This window comes from Phaethon aethereus (assembly GCF_964289735.1).
Source record: "Phaethon aethereus genome assembly, chromosome: 19".
In the NCBI taxonomy this organism is placed as follows: domain Eukaryota; kingdom Metazoa; phylum Chordata; class Aves; order Phaethontiformes; family Phaethontidae; genus Phaethon; species Phaethon aethereus.
This window is the reverse complement of record NC_138595.1, coordinates 6,581,166-6,600,110: the sequence shown is the minus strand read 5'-3', so window position 1 is coordinate 6,600,110 and position 18,945 is coordinate 6,581,166. Positions and strand designations below refer to the sequence as shown.

The 18,945-nt window shown below is 38.3% G+C and overlaps 1 protein-coding gene across 1 annotated transcript in view; it reads left to right on the top strand.

The window, feature by feature from the left end:
- Nucleotides 1–3,508: 3,508 nt before the first annotated feature.
- Nucleotides 3,509–18,945, top strand: part of CRCP (CGRP receptor component) — a gene marked incomplete at its 3' end in the record, with an annotated part of 61,315 nt that continues 45,878 nt past the window's right edge. The window contains exons 1-3 of the mRNA XM_082008621.1: nt 3,509–4,713; nt 8,070–8,168; nt 11,396–11,490. Coding sequence (XP_081864747.1) covers nt 4,615–4,713; nt 8,070–8,168; nt 11,396–11,490 — 293 coding nt within the window. The 5' untranslated portion in view covers nt 3,509–4,614. The remainder of the gene's footprint in view (nt 4,714–8,069; nt 8,169–11,395; nt 11,491–18,945) is intronic.

The window sequence follows — 18,945 nt, the reverse complement described above, 5'->3', positions numbered from 1 at the left end:
GCTTACGTTATTCAGAATTGGTTGAGGATTTGCAACACCCCAAGGAGAAGTAAAGTCCCAGAGTGAGAGTGGGATTTCTTCTGGCTCGATTCTGGAGAGAAAAGTGGCTGGAGGATTTTGTGCTAGTATGGCAAGCAGGAGCTTGTGTGCACTTTAACACGTTTGGTTCCCTAGATTGCTCTTACAGCCCCGCTGCAAACAAGCAAGTCTAAGTGTTACGTGACTCCTTAGGGAGTTAGTGGTGGTGTGTTTGTATATAAACTTTTGTCTGAGAGATAATGGCAAAATAAATTAATGCATGTTTCCCTGGCTCACAGTCTCTGAGACCGGCAATTTTCCTTGCTGTAGCCAATCGGATTTTCAGCTATTTGCACTCAATGAAGTGTCTTCAGTTTTCTCGAGAATGAAGAGGGCTCTTGCAGAATTTAATAGCACATAGATTAAATGCAAAAGAATCACACTGACAGTAGGAAAAGGCATATGATGGTGATGAGCCTGGTAATATGTATATATGGGTGCTTTAAAAGATGATAGGGTATTACACTAGTTCAGCCTTACAATGTTCTGTTTGCACATAGCTAGAGGTTTTATTTGGAAGGACCTCTCCAATACAATTTTCCCTTTGTCATCGTACTTACTGGTGGTTTGTTGGCAGAACCTGAGGAGGTCTTCAGGTCATGTTTTGCCAGAGATAACGTTTTTGGTGTCCACAGCAGTTACAAGTCAGGGGGCGGGGAAAAACTTCGCATGACGGGCATTGGTGGTTCAGTGGTAGAATTCTCGCCTGCCACGCGGGAGGCCCGGGTTCGATTCCCGGCCAATGCAGTTAATTTTTTCCGTTTTCTGCACACCCCCCCATCCCCCGCCTTATTTCTCCTTCCTTTTCCGCTTCCGTCCTGACCGCCAAAACCTCCTTCAGTTGCGGCGCGGCGCGGGTTTGTGCGTGTGAGGGGAAGCTCCGCGGCGAAGCGGCGGCCGGGGCGGGCCCCCACACGCGGCTGTGCCCGGGGCGGACAAGATGGAGGTGTAAGGAGCGGCGGGGAGGGCGCGGGGACGGGTGGCTGCCGTCTCCCCCCGCGCTGCGGCCTTTCGTGGCGGCAGCGGGGGCTCCAGGTCGGGGTGGGGGAATATATCCATATGGGCCGGCCTACAGTGTGTGTGTGGGGTACATCTATACAGGCCTGCCTGTGGTGGGGGGTATCTGTATGGGCCTAGCTGCAGTGTCTGTGTGTGGAGTGTATCTATATGGGCCTACCTGCAGTGTGTGTGTAGGGGGGTATATCCATACGGGCCTAGCTGCAGTGTCTGTGTGTGTATGTATATCTGTATGGGCCTACCTGCAGTGTCTGCGTGTGAGGTAAATCTGTATCGGCCAGCCTGTGATGTATGGGGCGTATACCGGGCCTTTAACGCCCCTATAACCAGCAGTATGTCCAGGCATTCTGATGGGAAACTGAGTGGGTTTTTTGTTTGCTTTATAAATCATGCTGAAGCATTTGTTTGTTTGGGCAAAAGGCGTCGTGGCTCAGCGTAAATCCCGCTCTGCGTCGCCATCTCCCCTGCCTTTCCTGGCTCCTCGTGCTCCCTTCTCTGTTCTGCCCGGGGAGAGGTGAAACGAGAATCCTCTGCTGCAGCTTCTGCGAGAGAGTTATTCCCATGAGCGTCAGGTAGACGACTCACTGTAGGAGCTGAATACGCTGGAGAAGGAGAAAGCCGAACGGGTGTGCGCCAGTGATTGCAAATACCAGAGGCGAGTCAAACTTTTGGCTAGCTGATAGTTCGTGGCAGTTACACCAGCTAGCCCCCGGGTTGCCATCCCAGGCGGCAAGTTTTGTTGCCTTCCTACACTGAGAGTGCTATGTGTGTTTGTATCTTGTTAACATCACCTGGGCACAAAACAATAGGATTTGACCTATTTTGAAGCTCATTCTTGTGAGTTCTGTGGAGCCCCTTACGTTGTGTGGTTATATACGTTTATGCGGCGCTGGTTTATAATGAATGGGGGCATGGAGGATGCCAGTCCCGTAACTCGGCATCCACCAAAATCAGCTGAGCTCTTGCAGTTCATGTTTACCCATGGGATGTTTTATTATCCTTAAATCTTCTATACTATTATAGATATTATCATTAAATCTTCTATAGTAAAATTCAAAAGCACATAACAAGCCACATCCATTGAAATACGGGTTTATATTACGTTAGCCTTAACATGACTAGCAGCCTGCAGGGAAATGAGCTGTTCTTGCTGTTGTATACTGAAAAATGCTGTGAAACACGTACACAGGCTCAAAGTTTCCGTTGCATGTGAAGAAGGATAGGATTTGCTCTGCTGTGAAAGGTGCTTTGGATATCATTACTAGTAAGTCTGTGATGCTGCTTATACATCCACTTGTTTTTTATTGCCTTGAGTAGCCCAGCTTACTGTACTGGTGCTACCCGTTTCAGTACCTGTAGGAAGGTGCAGCAGAGGTAGAAGACCTGGGGGCTGCAGTCCTGAGCTGTGGGTGGATGTCCCTTGCATTGGAACGGAACAACTTAGTCCATTTTGCACTTGAATTGCTGTTGGAATTTAATCTTCCTAATCTTGCATCTCCTGCCTGATCGCCTTCAGAGAGGCAAGCTCTGCAACTAGGAAAACCTCACCTAAGTCCTTCACGTGTCAGAGGTATCTGTTACTAGAGAAAAGAACCCTCCAGAAAACATAGTGGTTTAAATATGCAGCATATTTTAAGCAGTAGATTTAAAAACATGAAGTGTCAGTGATTTTTTTTTTTTAGAGGTGTGATGCCATATACTAAGATATTTTTTTATATATGCAGAAGACCTCAATAATGTTTCAGTTTGGACTAAAATTTGGGCAAATATTACCTGTTTAAAGATTCTAAAAAGTGTTTTTACATTGGTGTTAACATGACTTTTTTCCTTTCTGCTTAAGTCTTAACCTAATAAAAATTAAGTATACTCTTTAATTGATTATTTAAAAAAATACATTAGAATTCATTCTTTATAATTTCTTGTTTACTGAAAGTAAAATTGATAGTTGATTCATGATAGTTAGGACTGAAGAAAATAAGTTCTGCAAAAGTTTTTGAAACTGGTCTTGTTTATCAGTTTATAATTCACGTATTTCAGCACAACAAAAAATGTTGAAGATTTGAGACTGACTTGCTGTCCATTGTTAGAAGAAAAAAATTTTTTTTCTGAATGACAAACTGGTTTGGAATTAAAAAAGAAGCAATTGGCTTGAATAATTTAACTTCAAATAGATTTGGCAGACTCATAGTAATGTATTTACTCTATATGACCCATTCACTTAGTTAACTAATAATTCCCTATATCATTCTTCTATAGCATTATTATTTCTAACAAATTCCCTATATAATTCTTTTATAGCATTATTATTTCTAACAAAGAATGTCTTTGATCCACAGGGATTTCTGTAGTGATAGCCTGAATGCAAACATTCTGAAGAATTGCATTTACCTAACAACAAAAGCTATATGGTTTGTAAAACATGAATGAAAACTAATGCGTGTGTGAGCTCACTTGCTGAAGTTTCACTCGAGTCAGCGAAATGGAAGTTGAGGTTCATCTCAGCGTATTTTAGAAGGTCCTTTTCATTTAAAAACAATGATAGAACCTGTGGAAGTTTGTGGATGCATTTAACTCATTTGAAAGTGATGAACGTGACAGTTCTATTCAAACAGTTGATGGTGCTTAACAATACATTGTACCTTTTTTTTCTTTCTTTTTTTTTTTTTTTAATAAGCTGCTGCACAGACCTGAGAGGCCTTTTTTTCCTTTTGTATGGAAACTTTCTGTTGTTGTGGCTACTGACTGCTCAGCAGAATGTGTTGTTCAGGGAATATAGGATGTTCTGCAACAGTTTTTCTGCCTTTTTTTTTTTTTAATTTAAAAATATAAAATTACAATATCTGGTAGTAATAGAGGCGTGATTAGTTTAAATATGTGCTTGACTCAGTGACTTCAGCCTACCTGCAGTGGATAATGATTCTTGCTTAAATTGGGACAGAATTAGTGTTTGGCTGGTAGAAAATGGCGAACTCAGCCTTGCCCTGCTAATAAAGGAGTTGCCACATAAAGATTCAAAGAATAAGTAAAGAGGGGTTTTTTTGCTCAGTACAGTGTGTGTAAAGATAGTGCCATATCTAATGTACACACACACGTACGTTGTACTTAAATTAGTAATTGTATTTTCTTTTTCTGTACTCTTGACTAATAAATAAATAGTGTGTGTAATCTGAATGATTTTCCTGTCAGTCTTTATTCAAATAAATCTGCAGGCCCTTTTTTGTAAGGAAGAGGCAAGGCAGTTCGGTTTTAGTTTGTAAAATTGGGTGAGTGCATGAAATAGTGCGGCTGAGTAAAAAGATTATGTTGTGTAAGTGTGCTATGTACTATGATTTTGGGGGGAAATTGTGCAAAATATACTGTATTTTTTGGTAATAATTCTACTAACAACATAGAGAAATATTTTCCAGAGGTGGCAACAACTTGGTAATTGTAGAATGACCAAAAATAGATTTCTTGATTGTTTTTTTTAATTTAATTTTTTTAAAACTTTTGTTCTTTTAGAGTCTGCGTGACCCTGCAATGAAACATTTTAGACAGTTTCATTTGGAACATAAATTAATTGTTTGCATTTTTCCTTTTAGAAAAGATGCAAATGCTGCATTGCTGAGTAACTTTGAGGTAAGTTTATCTGCATCCGGGATTTAAACCAGCAGTTTAAAGCTGTAATCGGTCACTTGTATACTTCTTCGGAAGCTGAAAATTGCCAGTGGCAATCAGCAAGACCTGTATGTGATTTCCACTCCCTCCATTTGATTTGTTACTAAGAAAAAAGCTTTTTAAGGAAAATGTAATTTTCTAGAAAATGGCTAGTTTTCACTAGTAATGTGTACTGTATTATTATTCAGTTGGTCCCAAATCTATAAAAACAGATACAAATATATTTTTCCGATAGATGAGGAGCAGATCTTTAGAGTGTCAGTAATTTTAACTTCAGCCTTGTTGTATTTACACTGTTGGTGTGTGGTTAGTTTGTTGAATCTTCTTATTTATGGTGGTTTGTTATTTAGGATTTGATTTTCCATATCTTTAAACACTTGTGTACCTGGGCAAGTGCACTGGATTCACTGGTGCTTTGCACGACATATGGTACATTAGATCCCAGATCGGGAATGTTGACGTCACTGTAACTGGGCAGCGATGTCCAAAACCATTTTTTGAATTTTGTCTTATGATAAGTCAGTATACCACCAAGTGTGTGACACACTGATTGCTGGAGTCTCTTTAATATTGCAAATAATAATTCTCACAAGAAAATTCAGACATTTTCACAGATGGCTGCTGCTAGAACCAATGTTTCATATTTAACTTTGTGATGTGCAGCATCGTCCAAGAACCTATAACTCATTAATGTGTAATCTTATTAAAGCCAATGCTACTGGAAATGCAGTCTTATACCTCTGAATACTTAACAGATTTTTTTTTTTAAGATCTTGAGGTGTTTCCAAAGCAGGTTAGTTTGTATTAAGTATGAGGCAGTTTGCTGATCTAAGGTGTGTTACTCGGGATAAACACTCCTAAAAGCCAGTAATGTACCCTGATCTGGTGTCACAGGGAAGCAACAGTGCTCTGTCATAACAAACAATATTGGCATAAAATAGGAAATTTTAAAAAAAAGTTATTTTCTAGCATAGATAAGTTCTGAATAATTTTCCTCTCTCCTAAGTAAAGGTATTTTTATAGTGAGGTAGAAGGAAATGTAGTGTTCGTGTTGGTTTAGCTTCAGCCAGGTAATGGAAAGATTTCAGTGCTTTATTTATCAATGTAATTTTCTGAATGATTTTAATAACCCAAGTGCTTTGTTTGTATTGGTTTATTGCTGAAGCTTGAAAGTTGCACAGCTGTTTCATCCTATTCTGAAATAAATCTTGAAGTGATTTATCTTGAGCTGCATCTGTCTGTGTACAGCAGAGCAACCATCTGGTGACTGTTGGAAAAGCTTTGATGAGGTACTTGGAAAGAACCATCTTGCCTAAGAAATAGATGACTTTGTCAGCCAGACTAGTATTAAGTGTCTGTTTGTTAAAAACATGTACTATTGCAGTACAGAAAACAGCAAGTATTTCAGAGATTATCGTAAAATCATCTCTGCTTCCTTCTTCTTTGTTTGCTGGGTATCTGTTGGAATCCAGGTATTACTGCGTGCTGAGGTTCAAGTAGTGGTGTGGGTTACATTATGTAAAATCTGTACGTGTCCTGAAGTGTCTCCATAGGGAGAACTGCAGAATCCAGCCTTCATGCTGTTCAATCAGAACTTTCTTCAGCTGAATCTCTTTGACGAATGTACCATGTGTGTTGAAAAAGAGCAAAAGGAGGTGGAAAATGAAGTTACTGATGAGAGTGCTTATTTCTCATTTCCCTTTCACAGCAGTTGTCGTGCATGCAGCTTTTCGATTCTTTGCAGGAAGGGATTTGCAGTGTCTGCAGCTATACGCTTTTGGGGCATGACTTTTCACTGCCCTTCAAAGTACTGACTCCCCTAAAACTACCAATGTCTTTCTGTTTGCTCCTCTTTCCAGTTGCAAGTTGACTGGCATAGCTAACATTCTCCTTATCGAGGTAATATTTTGCACAGAGAGTGGTGTTTGAAAGGAGTATTCAGAACTGACATGTTGTATGTCCTATGCCTACATTTATTCTGTGAGTTTGGAGTTGTCATTTTCTGTCTCCTTGTCACTGGCTATATTTTCTTCAAATACCTATTAGGTAAAAGTTCATAGCTTCAATTTTGGCTTTCAAGTGAGGATTAACTACTGGTGGTTGATACACAAGGTGTTCAGTTTTCATAGAAGATGCGGTATAAAGTAATTGCAGGATTCGTAGCTGGTAACATTCTTATTTCTCTCGGTCTAGAAATGTTTCCATTTTATTTCTATGGACCTGTCAGTTTATAATGCCCTTGGATCTGGATCTTGAATGGAGCTAGTTAAAAATTGGGGGATAAACAGCAAGAAGTGGTCTGTTACTTTGCTGTGGTTCTTGGCTCTGGATATACCGTAAAGCCTGAAGTAAAACATCTGAAGAAGTTTCAACCTGATGTGATTTAACATGGGAATAAAAAAGTAATTGTAATGCTGTCTCAACACTTATTCATCATACCTAGGTATGCAGCAAAAGATGGTGTGTTGCAACGGATTTGACAAAGCACAATTGCAAAAATCAAAACTTCTTCCTTACCTTCAGACTTACCTTCTGAATTTTGCTCCCATGTTAATATTCACTGCATTGTAAATGGGAAGACAACTTTATTACATTCTTTTCAGGAACATCTGCTTGTGTTGTTGCGATGAAATAGGGAGCTAACTTAATCTATGTAGTTTAACATACCACAGCACCTTGCTGGTCACTGTAACATTTACTATTATGAATAACTCCACTGGAATTTACAATAGGATCACTAATCTCAGGAGCATCTATAGGTCAAACCTTTATTTAGTTGGTTCCTGGTAGTTTGACGGTTGTAATTTACTTTTTTTTGTAGGTGAAGTAAAATTGCATCTCTGTAAGACAGAATATATATCCATTTTAATATTATAGGTACATCTGTCATAACAAATCCAGTAGGGCCATAAACTTGTGTGACATTTTGCTTCAAGCATCACTCCTATTTAAATGGAAGCTTTGTGCCAGTACAGCAGGGTATGACCCAAATCTCTTCAGGATATGAGATAAGATAAACAAGCAGGATAGATTCATCCTGGCAGCTTCTCCTTTGGGGCTCTTTGTTAATATTTAACAAGTACTGAAAATCTGTTTAAAATAGTCACAATTTTTAAAAAACAATTTACATACTTATTCATCATTCTGTTACCAACACATTTTTCATTTCTATTGCTGGTGAGTTCACCAAAGAAACCACGATTTTTTTGTTGTTGGTTGGTAGGATTTTGCGTTGTTCATTTATGTTTTCCTGCAGTAATATTTTTTAGGTAAAGTACTCTCAAAAGCTCTAAAACACTTTCATTTTTTTCCCCCAGGTGTTCCAGTTACTTACTGATCTTAAGCAGCAGCGCAAAGAGAGTGGAAAAAACAAGCAGAGCTCTGGTCAGCAGAATCTGAACACAATCATGTATGAAGTAAGTAGCGCTGTGAAATTCCTCTGCAAATTAGCCCAAGCTGGAGTAATTCACATCTTTAGCTCTTTATATTAATAATATTGTATCAAATTTCCCCTGTTAAAAAAAACACAGTAAAGTATTTTATGTGCCACTTTTCTGTGGTTGGTTTATTCAGGTTGTAGACTAACTGTGCTGTCAGGGCAGAGATGTCCAGCTGCTCCTGTTAAAATCTATCACAAAAAGAATAAAACACACCACCTGTTTTTTAACTGTTTGGTTTTGTGGTTTTTTTTAATTCTAAATAATCTATCCTTTTAAGACCCAGGGCAGAACCTGCTATCATCTGATGAATTAATGATATGTAATCATCATTTCAAAGCTGAGGCGCAAATCACATACGGTATTTTTTTATTAACAGAACTAATAATTTCCATCTAAAATAGATTATTTCTTTTTGTCAAAAGAATAACAGTCGCATGTACAGATAGCAATATCGGTTGTATGCCAGATTGGTAATAAATGTTGAATCTATCGCTAGGAAGAACTTAAAATTGTATAATGCAAATATTAACATTTGAAATATCTCAAATTAGCAACTTCATAACACACTTGCAGTATGACTTGTTGTGTCTGTGTCACAGAATTGCATGAGTAGCACCACGCTTGGCAGCAAGTTGAAAGCAGTTTGCCTTTCTTGCATGAGTAATCCCGTTGAGCAGTGAAACTACTCATGTGAATAAGATTTGGCCTAGGCTTTGTTTTTGTTTTAGTTCTGGCTTTGTTTGAAAAGGTATAGAGTTGTAATTCCCAAACCTCATATTCAACAAAATAGGGGCTTACAAAAAATCAAATTTAAATCTTCATGGAGACTACCAGTCTCTTCCTGTACCTCTTTGAAACAGCTGAGAAAGATCCTGTAAGTAGGTTTTGTCAGAATGCACCTTAAAGGTTTAATTGCCTTGTTACTGGTATTTAACATGTAGCAGTATAGGATGCTTGGTTTTGTGCATGGAGTGAAGCTGCTTTAAGCTCTAGGTATATTTTCTCTATATTTGACTGAAAGAAAACCAGAATTTGATCTTACAGGATTGCCTTTGTTCATGCTGAGTATGTCTTCATGAACTCTGTGCAGGCTTGTATCTATTGGTACTGAAATAAGTACATGAAGCTTGCTAAACTGAGCTGTGTTTTGCTGTATGTCGGGTGTTTTAATTGATTTGAAATTGCCAAAATAAGACTAAACTGGAAAAGAAATTCTCCAATTAAATAATTTTATTACATGACAATGTGATGATTTAATTTCAGTAATCATTGGTGAATAACAACTTCATTTTATCTGAAAAGGTCAGGCAGGACTTACCTTATTGTGCTTTTAAATGTATTTCTCAGTAGTCCAGTGAAACTGGTCCTTAGAATACAAGTGATTCATATTTCATCAACACTCCATCTGTTAAGTAGGATGAATTATCCTGTGTTGTTGAAGTCTGTTTTCCTTTGCCTAGCATTTTTAAATGATAACAGATTTAAATGGAAATACACTGGAAATACATTTGCATATTTTCTTATTTGCCATACTGATCTTGTAGCTCATTTTTTCCCAGTATCTGTTGTTTTCTGCTCTGTGAATACTGATTCAGTTTTTTTGGCTTGTGACTTTTCAAATATAAATACTCAGTTTAAAGATTTTCCTGAAAAAGAAACTCAAAGTATCATCTCACATTTTGTGGTGGTGGTTGTTGTTGTTATGTGCATGTGGTATCCTACCATACGTGTGTCTCTGTATTTGCAATCCAGTTAGTGCATAGTGAGTCAGCTGTACTGATACATTTAAGCTTTATGTATGGCTATGCAGTATCAACAGATGAAGATTTTCTTCCTTAATTCAAAACAAGCATTGACAATACTCTTAAATCCTTCAGTTGCTGATGCACACAATGCAGACAACGCAATGATTTCCTTGACTTTTCCATTGATATTATTTCCAACTCTTCATTTTGGGGTCTACTCCAAGCAACATTCAGGAAGATTCTAAGCTACTTCCAGTCAAAAGACAGCTGTGGATTGGAATTTGTGTGGCTTTTTAATCAACAATTTTTTTTTACTCTGGTCAAATTACATTATGCATTATCTGTCTGCTAGGTGTCGTGTTGTTTTAAATAAAGCTAGCAGATGTAGCATCAGCAAAAGTTAGTTGAGATTGGTAGGTGTTACATATAAAAAATGGAGCGAAGATAAATTGCCTCAAGTCAGATAAACATTTCTAATACTACAGTATTCTTGCACATTTTCATGACAACCCACCTAACCTGCCTCTATGAACTTTAAGAAAGCCTTGCCAAATATGCATATAAAGGACGAAAACAACCATAGATTGGAGAGCTTAATGAGTTATTTACGGGTTGACAGTGAGAGTATCCCTGGCACTGAGCACATGAAAACTTGGCAGAAGGTAACATGGTTTTAAGGATGAATAGTATTCAACTTTTCTGAAGTGTTACTGCTTTTACAAAACAAAACCCAAACCAACAAAAATTAGGCACCACAAAAAACTACCGTATCTTGGTACCTTATTAAACTAGCTTTGAATCTGTAAATATTTTTTGGTTTTAAAAGGAAAAGTAAATCTGAGATACTGTTCAGCACAGCTGTAGGTCTTGATTGTAGTCTTAGCGTTACCTAAGATTATTTCCAACCAAGAAAGCAAATGTCTTTCACAAACAGTAGGTGGGCTTTTTTTTAGTAGACAGAGCTAAAACTCGCTCCTTTCCTGTAGTCTTCAACATGCGACTTTGGGCTTTGAACAGATCAGATAAATGGCTGTCCGAAGCCGCAGAGGGAATCGTCAAAGCTGTAATTCTCACCTGGGTGTGTAATGAGGTGGCTGGGTCATAGCTTCACAGAATTAATTCACTGGGGCTTTCTGGATATGTACTAATGTAATTTCCGTTACATAAAGTTGTAGTTACATACTGCTTGTTTTTTACTCCCTCAGCAAATACCAGTCAGTTTAGTCTTACTGAAGACAGCAAGATGTGAATGATCTGTCTCACCTATGAGAGCACTTCCCACTGTTGGGGTCGGGGGGGTGTGGGAAGTACAAAGCCAAACCCCAAAACCTGAATTGACTTTTCCAATTTTTCTGAGTAGTACTGAGGAGACTTTCCAAAATTGGCTTGTTTCATACGCAACTGGTAAAGCAAATAGTAACTGTGAAATAATGTATACTTTCTTTCTATCCATTGCAGACACTGAAGTACATTTCAAAAACACCCTGTAGATACCAGAGTCCTGAGACTGTGAGAGATTTCCTCATAGCGATGAAAGGTCATAAACTAACTAAGTAAGTAAACTTACTTTGAATAAAAGTATGAACTTATGGCAATGTTGAAAAACTGATCCCTGTGTGCACAGTATGATAATCTGTCTGGTTTTGATTAACGTATTTTAAGTATTTTCTGCCATTATTTAAATATTCATCCAAACATCTTGTCCTTCACTCGTTAACGCCTACATGGGTGAGTATTTCCTTAAGTGGACCTGTGTTTACCAAGGTATTTCTCAAACAGATTCTTGTCAGTATGTTGTTTTTTAGCATGGTTTCACATAGTCCAAGCACAAAGTAGAGCTTGTAGAATGTTTTCTGAGGCAGATATTGTGAGTTGTAAATGGGTTTTGAACACAGTAAGAGAACTGCAAAAAACCACGCCAACCCAACCTCTGTTTACTATCAGTCTTATTTTTATGAACTTCCTTAAGCAAAAATGCTTTCATTGCCAAGAGGCGAAAAAGGTGACCGGACTGTATTGCCAGGAGGTAATAAGTAAATAAAATCCTAATATAGATGTATGGGAAAGACCATTCTTTTGAAGTTAAGTTTTATGTGGATCTGTGAACCCCAGCTACTAATGTCTCAGGGTTATACTCTAATTGGCATTTAGCAAACTTAAGATGTTCATCTTCTTTTTTGTGCTGTTTGTCCACTGATATTTATGTCCCCTAGGATTTCGGAGATGTACATTTCAATTACCTGAGTACTGTGTCAAGCAATCTTGGTTCCCTCACTACAGTTTCTAGTAAAGCTAAACATACAGTTCATTCTTCTTACTTCGGAAGTCCTGCATAGAAAATAAAAGATTTCCTTCACGGTTGCAAGAAGACTGAAAGGGCATTTTTTCCTCTTTGCGAATGCCTGTTACAGTGCTTGAAACGCATGATCGTCTTGAACTTCTCTCCAGAGTGTGAATGTGTGAAAGTCTGTTGTAAATAATCAATTTTCAAAGAAATTGAATCAGTTCATTACTTGCTTGGACATCGCTAATCAGTCATCTGATTTTTAAAGCAGGAAAACCAAAAGATTTAGTTGCTTCTAAATTACTCCCTCTTCACCACGAAGGAGTCGTTTATGCTGTATAGACACTGACTGCATTTTTCTTCCCTGCTGGAAGGACTTAACTCATTAATTGATGAGTTAATGCTGTGGGAAGGAGGCTCTTACTAATAATTTGGTTGTGTCACAAAAAGAAATGCAAAGTGAGAATATCTGGAGGGTGCAGTGCTACAAGGCAAGATTTTACCCTGTCCAAAGCATCGTAACTTGAGTAGAAAGCAGGTTGTCAGCTATTTTGTTGACTTTCAGTGCCCCCTCTCTACAAACAATTCTACTCACATCCAGTGTATCAGCAGCTCTGATCACAGTATTGCTGTTATTGCAGACACAGGGGTGCTAGTCCTTGGAAGCTTTGTCATGGGTATTGTAACTTTGCTTTTAGTGCTTTCTTTTGTAGTACTAAAGTTGCCAAGGTCAGTATGTCAGTGTTTAGTCCTGCCATAGCTCATTTTATATAGCAGGGTACTAATTTATGTAGTGGGCAAGGTATCTTAATTATTTTATGACATTGAGGTACTGAAGCATGGAGAAAATACTCTATTTACTGTAGAGAGCTGATAGTATGGAAATGAAAGAGAGTATCTTAAAATTGGCAGCAAGCTATTTCTTGAGTAAGTAGTGAGCATCCTTTATTTCTGGTAGTGTGAAACAGTCATTCTGTTTGAAGTGAAATGAGGTGGTTCAGTCTGTACAGGGCAACAGTTTAGGAAAGCACCAGAAGAATGCTGTATCACAGCAAAAAGCCAGCAGGAGTTAAAAAGGCAGAAGAGGATTTTGCAGAAGTAACTGAATGAGTTAGGTATAAGAGTCCCATTAAAAGTCAAAGGGGTGTTGTTGTTGTTGTTTTAAAGCTCATTTCTAAACTTCTTTCTGGTAGAATTTGACCAGGACCTCAGGGTTAACTCTTACAAAAAGGCAGGGAGCTCTGTTATCTTGAATACCTTAATTGCATCTTCTTCCACATATGGGATCTTCAAGAGCGAAGTACTAAACGACATTGGGTCATAATGCAGAAAATTCTAGCTACAAAACCTCTGTCTTCCATAGTGCCTGGCTGTTTTGTAGAAGATCTACCCAAATACTCACGTTCCTACACCTTCTTGCTCTGTGAGCTTGAATATAGCAGGGCTGCAAAGGTTGAAATAGTTACAAGCTTTAAATTAGCTTTTTGCCTGGTTTGCTTTTTATGGGTACTAGGAGGTGCCTTTGGTTTTAGGTATCATACTCTGTCCTTTTTCTCTGCATCAGTCTGTAAGATAAGCAAGAGAATTATTCCCAAGTCATTTCCTTCTGCATAATGGCAGAAGGATGAGAGTGAAGAGCCAACCACTAGTTTACGTTACAAATTTACCACATTTATGGCTTATCAGAACTCAGATTGGGCTGTAATACCTTAGTTTTGTGAGCATCCTCTAAAATTTTTACTTTGTTAATATCTTTGTCATCTGGTAAAGAACTCTCCAGCTCTGCATTTGCCACGTACTTTACCAAATAAGAAACAGAATTGTTTAGTGGGATCCTGGCGCTTTTTCTTCTAATCTTTTCCATTCAGACACTTCAAGCTAGAAGCATCACAGCCCATCTGGTAGCCTCTTCACACCAAAATACAGAAAGCATATGGTGTGCAATTACTATATCATGCACTTTATGTTAAACTGCTTAAAATGGTAATGCCTCCAAGGAAATTCTGAACTACCCTTTGGTTCATAACCAAGATCATTTCAACACTGCTGTGTTGTAAAATAAATGAAAAACTAAAGGCTTTAATAATTTCCATTCGGTGGGATGGAAGTGGTATTTGTATAAAAGACTTCACTGGAGATTTTGTTCCAGTTATCTGGTAGAGAACTTTCTTCCCCTTTGAGAGGAAAGAACCTACAACGTTTGCTCGCCAGGACCTTGCTTACACGATCTTGCTGTAATGACCTTTCCTCCCATGAAGAGTAATGAACTCCAGAGAGTCTTTGCTACTTCCTTTCTGGGTAAGGCATTCAAAGATGTGCTCTCTCCCTTAATCTCTTAGCTGGTCATATGTTATCTCTGCTGGTAACGGTTTTCTGAAGGTAGCTAATTTGATTTAACATAAAATGTAGTTGGTGTCTGTCCCCACTGAGGGCACAGTAGCATTTTCAGTTTTCTTGTTGCAAGAGGAACAGAGAATCTGGTTAAAAGGCACGAGTGGTGCCTTTTAACACCCCGTCATCTTAGACTGATTCCTCTGCCGTTTAAATTCCTTGTTATGAGACTGCCTCTAATCAAGGAGGAAACAGTTAAGCAGTGTGTGCTGTTAATTAGGCTCAGCAACTTATTTTCTAATACAGTGACTTAAGGGCTTTGAATATAAGAAGGATTTGCAGCCATATCTAAAAACCTGATGGAGGGAGGTAGTGGGATGAGCTGACTTTCCCTGCTCAGCATGTTATTGCGGCACACAAGCACTGGGTTGTGCTAGTGTATGCGGGAACGTCAAGGTAGTGAAGAAAGACCAGACACCGTCCAGAGAAGCACCAAAAATTGGAGCACATTCATTTAAAGAATGGAGCTTTTAATCAAGTGAATTCTCATTTTTCCTGTCCTCCTTCCACAAACCTGCAGTACCAACCATGCAGAATGCATTGCTCCTCAGGCTACCTGTGTGTCCTGTGTTCTGGCTCCAGTTAGAGAGCTGATAGCATTGTGCCAGCAAATGGTACGGTTCCTGTAAAATCACCTCGAGTCTTTTCTTTTTGTTATTGTTGATATTTGCTACTAAAAATACCGGGTTAACAGACCAGCATATCTTTTCCACTGATAGCCATCCATTTTGGGATGGGCTTTCCTCATTAATGTTACAGGCAGAAACTTTTTTTTTTTTCCTAAAAGGCAAATTTAAAAAATAAATACTAATGTGTACAAACAACTGAAACCTTTCAAATTTCATATAGCTGCCTTGCTAAATGGAGCAAATTCAAAGACATCTAGACATATATTTCACTGATATAGTTAGTAAAGTATGGTAAAGCACAGTTTTTTCTTTGTCATCACTTATTTTGGTAAAATTAAAACTATAGAACTGAGATTATATATTTTTTTTAGATGAAAAACGCTGATCTGACATCATAGTGAATTTTATTATTACCTTCTTGAGGCCTCAAGCATTGGCTAACACAACAGCACAGTAAGCGCTGGTGTACTTGGAAATGCAGTATGTCACTAGCAGCTAATTTTCCAGTTTTAGTCCCTGGAATGGCTTCATATTTTGTAAGGTAGTGCGAATGGCATTGCATGAAAAGGACTTTTATTAAGCTTGTGCTCTGTAATTACAGTTAAATGAAAATTGGCTCTACTTGTACTTCTTCCTGTTAATGATAGCCTATCTTAGATCTAATTTTGGCATAATCAAATTTCTAATCACTGTATATTATTATAATTTTAAAAAATTGGACATAAACATTGCCCTTTTTGTCTTTAAATCAACGCATTCAAGGAAGTGTTGAGCTGAAAATCAGTAGTACCTGAAGTACTTTAAGAAGTATTTTCCCCTCATTACTGCCAAAAACTAAAACAACTATAAACCTCCTACAATATTAAAGGCTGAATGATTTACTTTGTAATTTTTGTCTCCTCCAGAGCTTTTAAAGTGATTATTCAACACCAAAGTCAGGATGGTGCTAATTTAACAATAGCATCATTTAACAGTCTTTAAAAAGACAATGTTTCCCTCTGAATTGATTGGAAATTAACCCTTTGATCTGTAACAGTGTTGCTCAACTTTTTGCATTCAGATACCATTATCAGCCCTCAGATTTCATACTGGATAAATGTACTGACACTGAAGTACAGTGGTAACCCCTGTGGAGCATACAGCCCAGTATCTTTGTACAGACCACGTGCAGACTGGAACTGTGATTTTTGCAGATCACAGCTCGGGACTGCTCATCCGTAAGCCAGATCCCGTGATCTTTATTCAGGCAACATTTTACATGAGTTGCCGTGGTTGACTCAAGGCCATAGGATTTGACTTTTAAGTATTTTCAGCTAGTAATAAAATACATGGTTATGTATGCCGCTGTTACTTTATGGTTTTCCTAGCAATGAAAAAACATACATTCCTGAGGATAAATTTGCCTCTGCACAATCACAGATGTTTTAGGGATTTTTTTTTTAGCTCTGCGTGCTGCATCTTGGCGCTAATACTGTTCTTTTCTTACCCATGCCTATAGATCTCTTACTAGAAAAACAAAATGTGCATGCATATATATTTGCATACAGTCTAGGAGTTCAGTAGCTAAAAAATGGGCAATACGAAGGCACATAATACAAGGTTTTGGTTGAAATATAAATGCTGCAAATATTTGGCTTAATGCTAATGAACTATGGTACATTTTGTCTTAATTTGCACAACAGTATGTAACTGGTTTTATTATTTTTTTAGAATCTGTGAATTTATTATGCACTGTAGCAGCGTGCTGGCCCTTCTTGTCTACCCAGATACATGTTGTGATCTTGAACACAAGACAGTCATTTATTTATTTTTTTATTTTTCCTCCTAGGAGAACTTTTTTTTGATTGTGAAGGATCACACTATTGTAATCCTACATCCTCACCTCCTACAATATACACTCTTCCTTCAAACGCAGACCTCAGACCCATTTTCTTCTCCCATAACTGCACACATTTTTCTCCCGCAGCCTGAGCTTTATATGTCCCAAAGCCCACTCCACATCATTTTGCCCTCAGCTGGAAATGCTGATCTTGGCTCTGGCTGAGGCTCAGCTACTGCTGGATGTAGCCTAGAAGTGGGGAGGCACTGCTCAGCCTAACAGCAGTAATTACCATTTTGGGATTTCTCACTAGGCAGGTCCTGTAAGAGTCTGCATAACGAGCGATTAACTGATTAGTGGAATCTTGCTTTTATGTGAGAAACTGGCTTTCAGCTGTCAGTCATCTTTTGTACGTATTCTTGTCTTGAACGAGCAGTTTTCATGTTCCAAACAGTGTTGCTAAAATCCAGGCAGTCCAGAGAAAATACAAAGACTTACTTTTTTGGGCCAACTGAGCTGAAAATATTCTTCACCTTCTGTGTAGGTGAATGGGAGAGTTATCCTTTTTATTTAATGAGTGTGAGTGTAAACATGCATGCTGTAGAAAGTGTAAAGATGCATTCATCTGAGTTGGAAAAAGTTTGTTTTATTTGTTAGGTGTAATGGACCATGAACTAAATTCAGGCTTACCATGTCTGTGCCCATGCAAAATACTGCAGTCAGCACTGATACTGATGCATGTTCATGCTTGCAGCATTTGCCTTCCTTAAAGCTTATTCCTGATGGAATTGTGGGTATTCAGGTTCTAATTTGTGTACGTGCTAGGGAGATACCCCATGTACACAAAGACTCTGATTCTAACAGTCAATATTTGGTATCAGTGTTAGAAAAAGTCAGTGCAAGTGGGTACTAGCTCCAACTCATACTGCATGCAGTACTCAGACACTGCTTACTTACTGCTAGTGTTGAGGGCTGAGTAATCCAGTTTCCAATTGCAACATGGAACTTCAGAGGCATTTTGTGAGTGTTAGCTTCAAGGGGATGCCAAGAGTAGTAACCTTCTGGTCACTCCGTTTGTTACAAGTAGGAAGGTCAGAAATTGCACGCAGGGAGAAGAGCTGGGATCAAAACACCAAAAGGGTCCCCTGAGCTGGTCTCGGATCACGTCCTTGGAGTGCTCGTCTGTATTCTGTACAAACAGCAGGAAGAGCTGCTAACATGGACCTCCTGAGGAAGCAGAGGTAACTGCTCATGTCTTGCACTCATGCATGCTTGGTATTTCATAAATAATATTAGCAGCTGGATATTTACTAGATGGGAGAGAAAAGAGAAAAATGTTATTGCTCTCTATTGCAGGAGGAGCATATCTACCCATACTAGTATCCAGTGTACCCACACTAGTATCAACATATTTGTCCAAATGTCTTCAATTACAGTCAGTTATCTCTTTGGCATCTTGCAATATTTTGCCAAAATAAAATAACTTCCATCTTCATTATCAATATGATGTTTAGGTTTATCAAATAACTGGCTAGGTACCAATTTTCAGATGACAGTTACTGAATAGTTGGTCATTTCTCTGTGTTTTTGGAATCAATCTCTGTACAAATAAAACAGATGCTTTGCTTAAATCATAATTATATAATGTTAACATGTCTAAAGATTATTATTTGTTAGTGTTAATTGGTGTTCATAATTTCTAAAACCCTGTAACACTACACAAGCGCCTTCAGATTAAATATGTCGTTTATGTAGCTCTTGTTTTTTTGCACCCTGCTGCTAATTCTTTTTTGATGTTCTGAGTCATTTTTCCAGTAGGGAGCTTTGCAGATGAAAAACAAGCATGAAATTTTTCAGATAACACATTTTTTAATGACTTACTTGC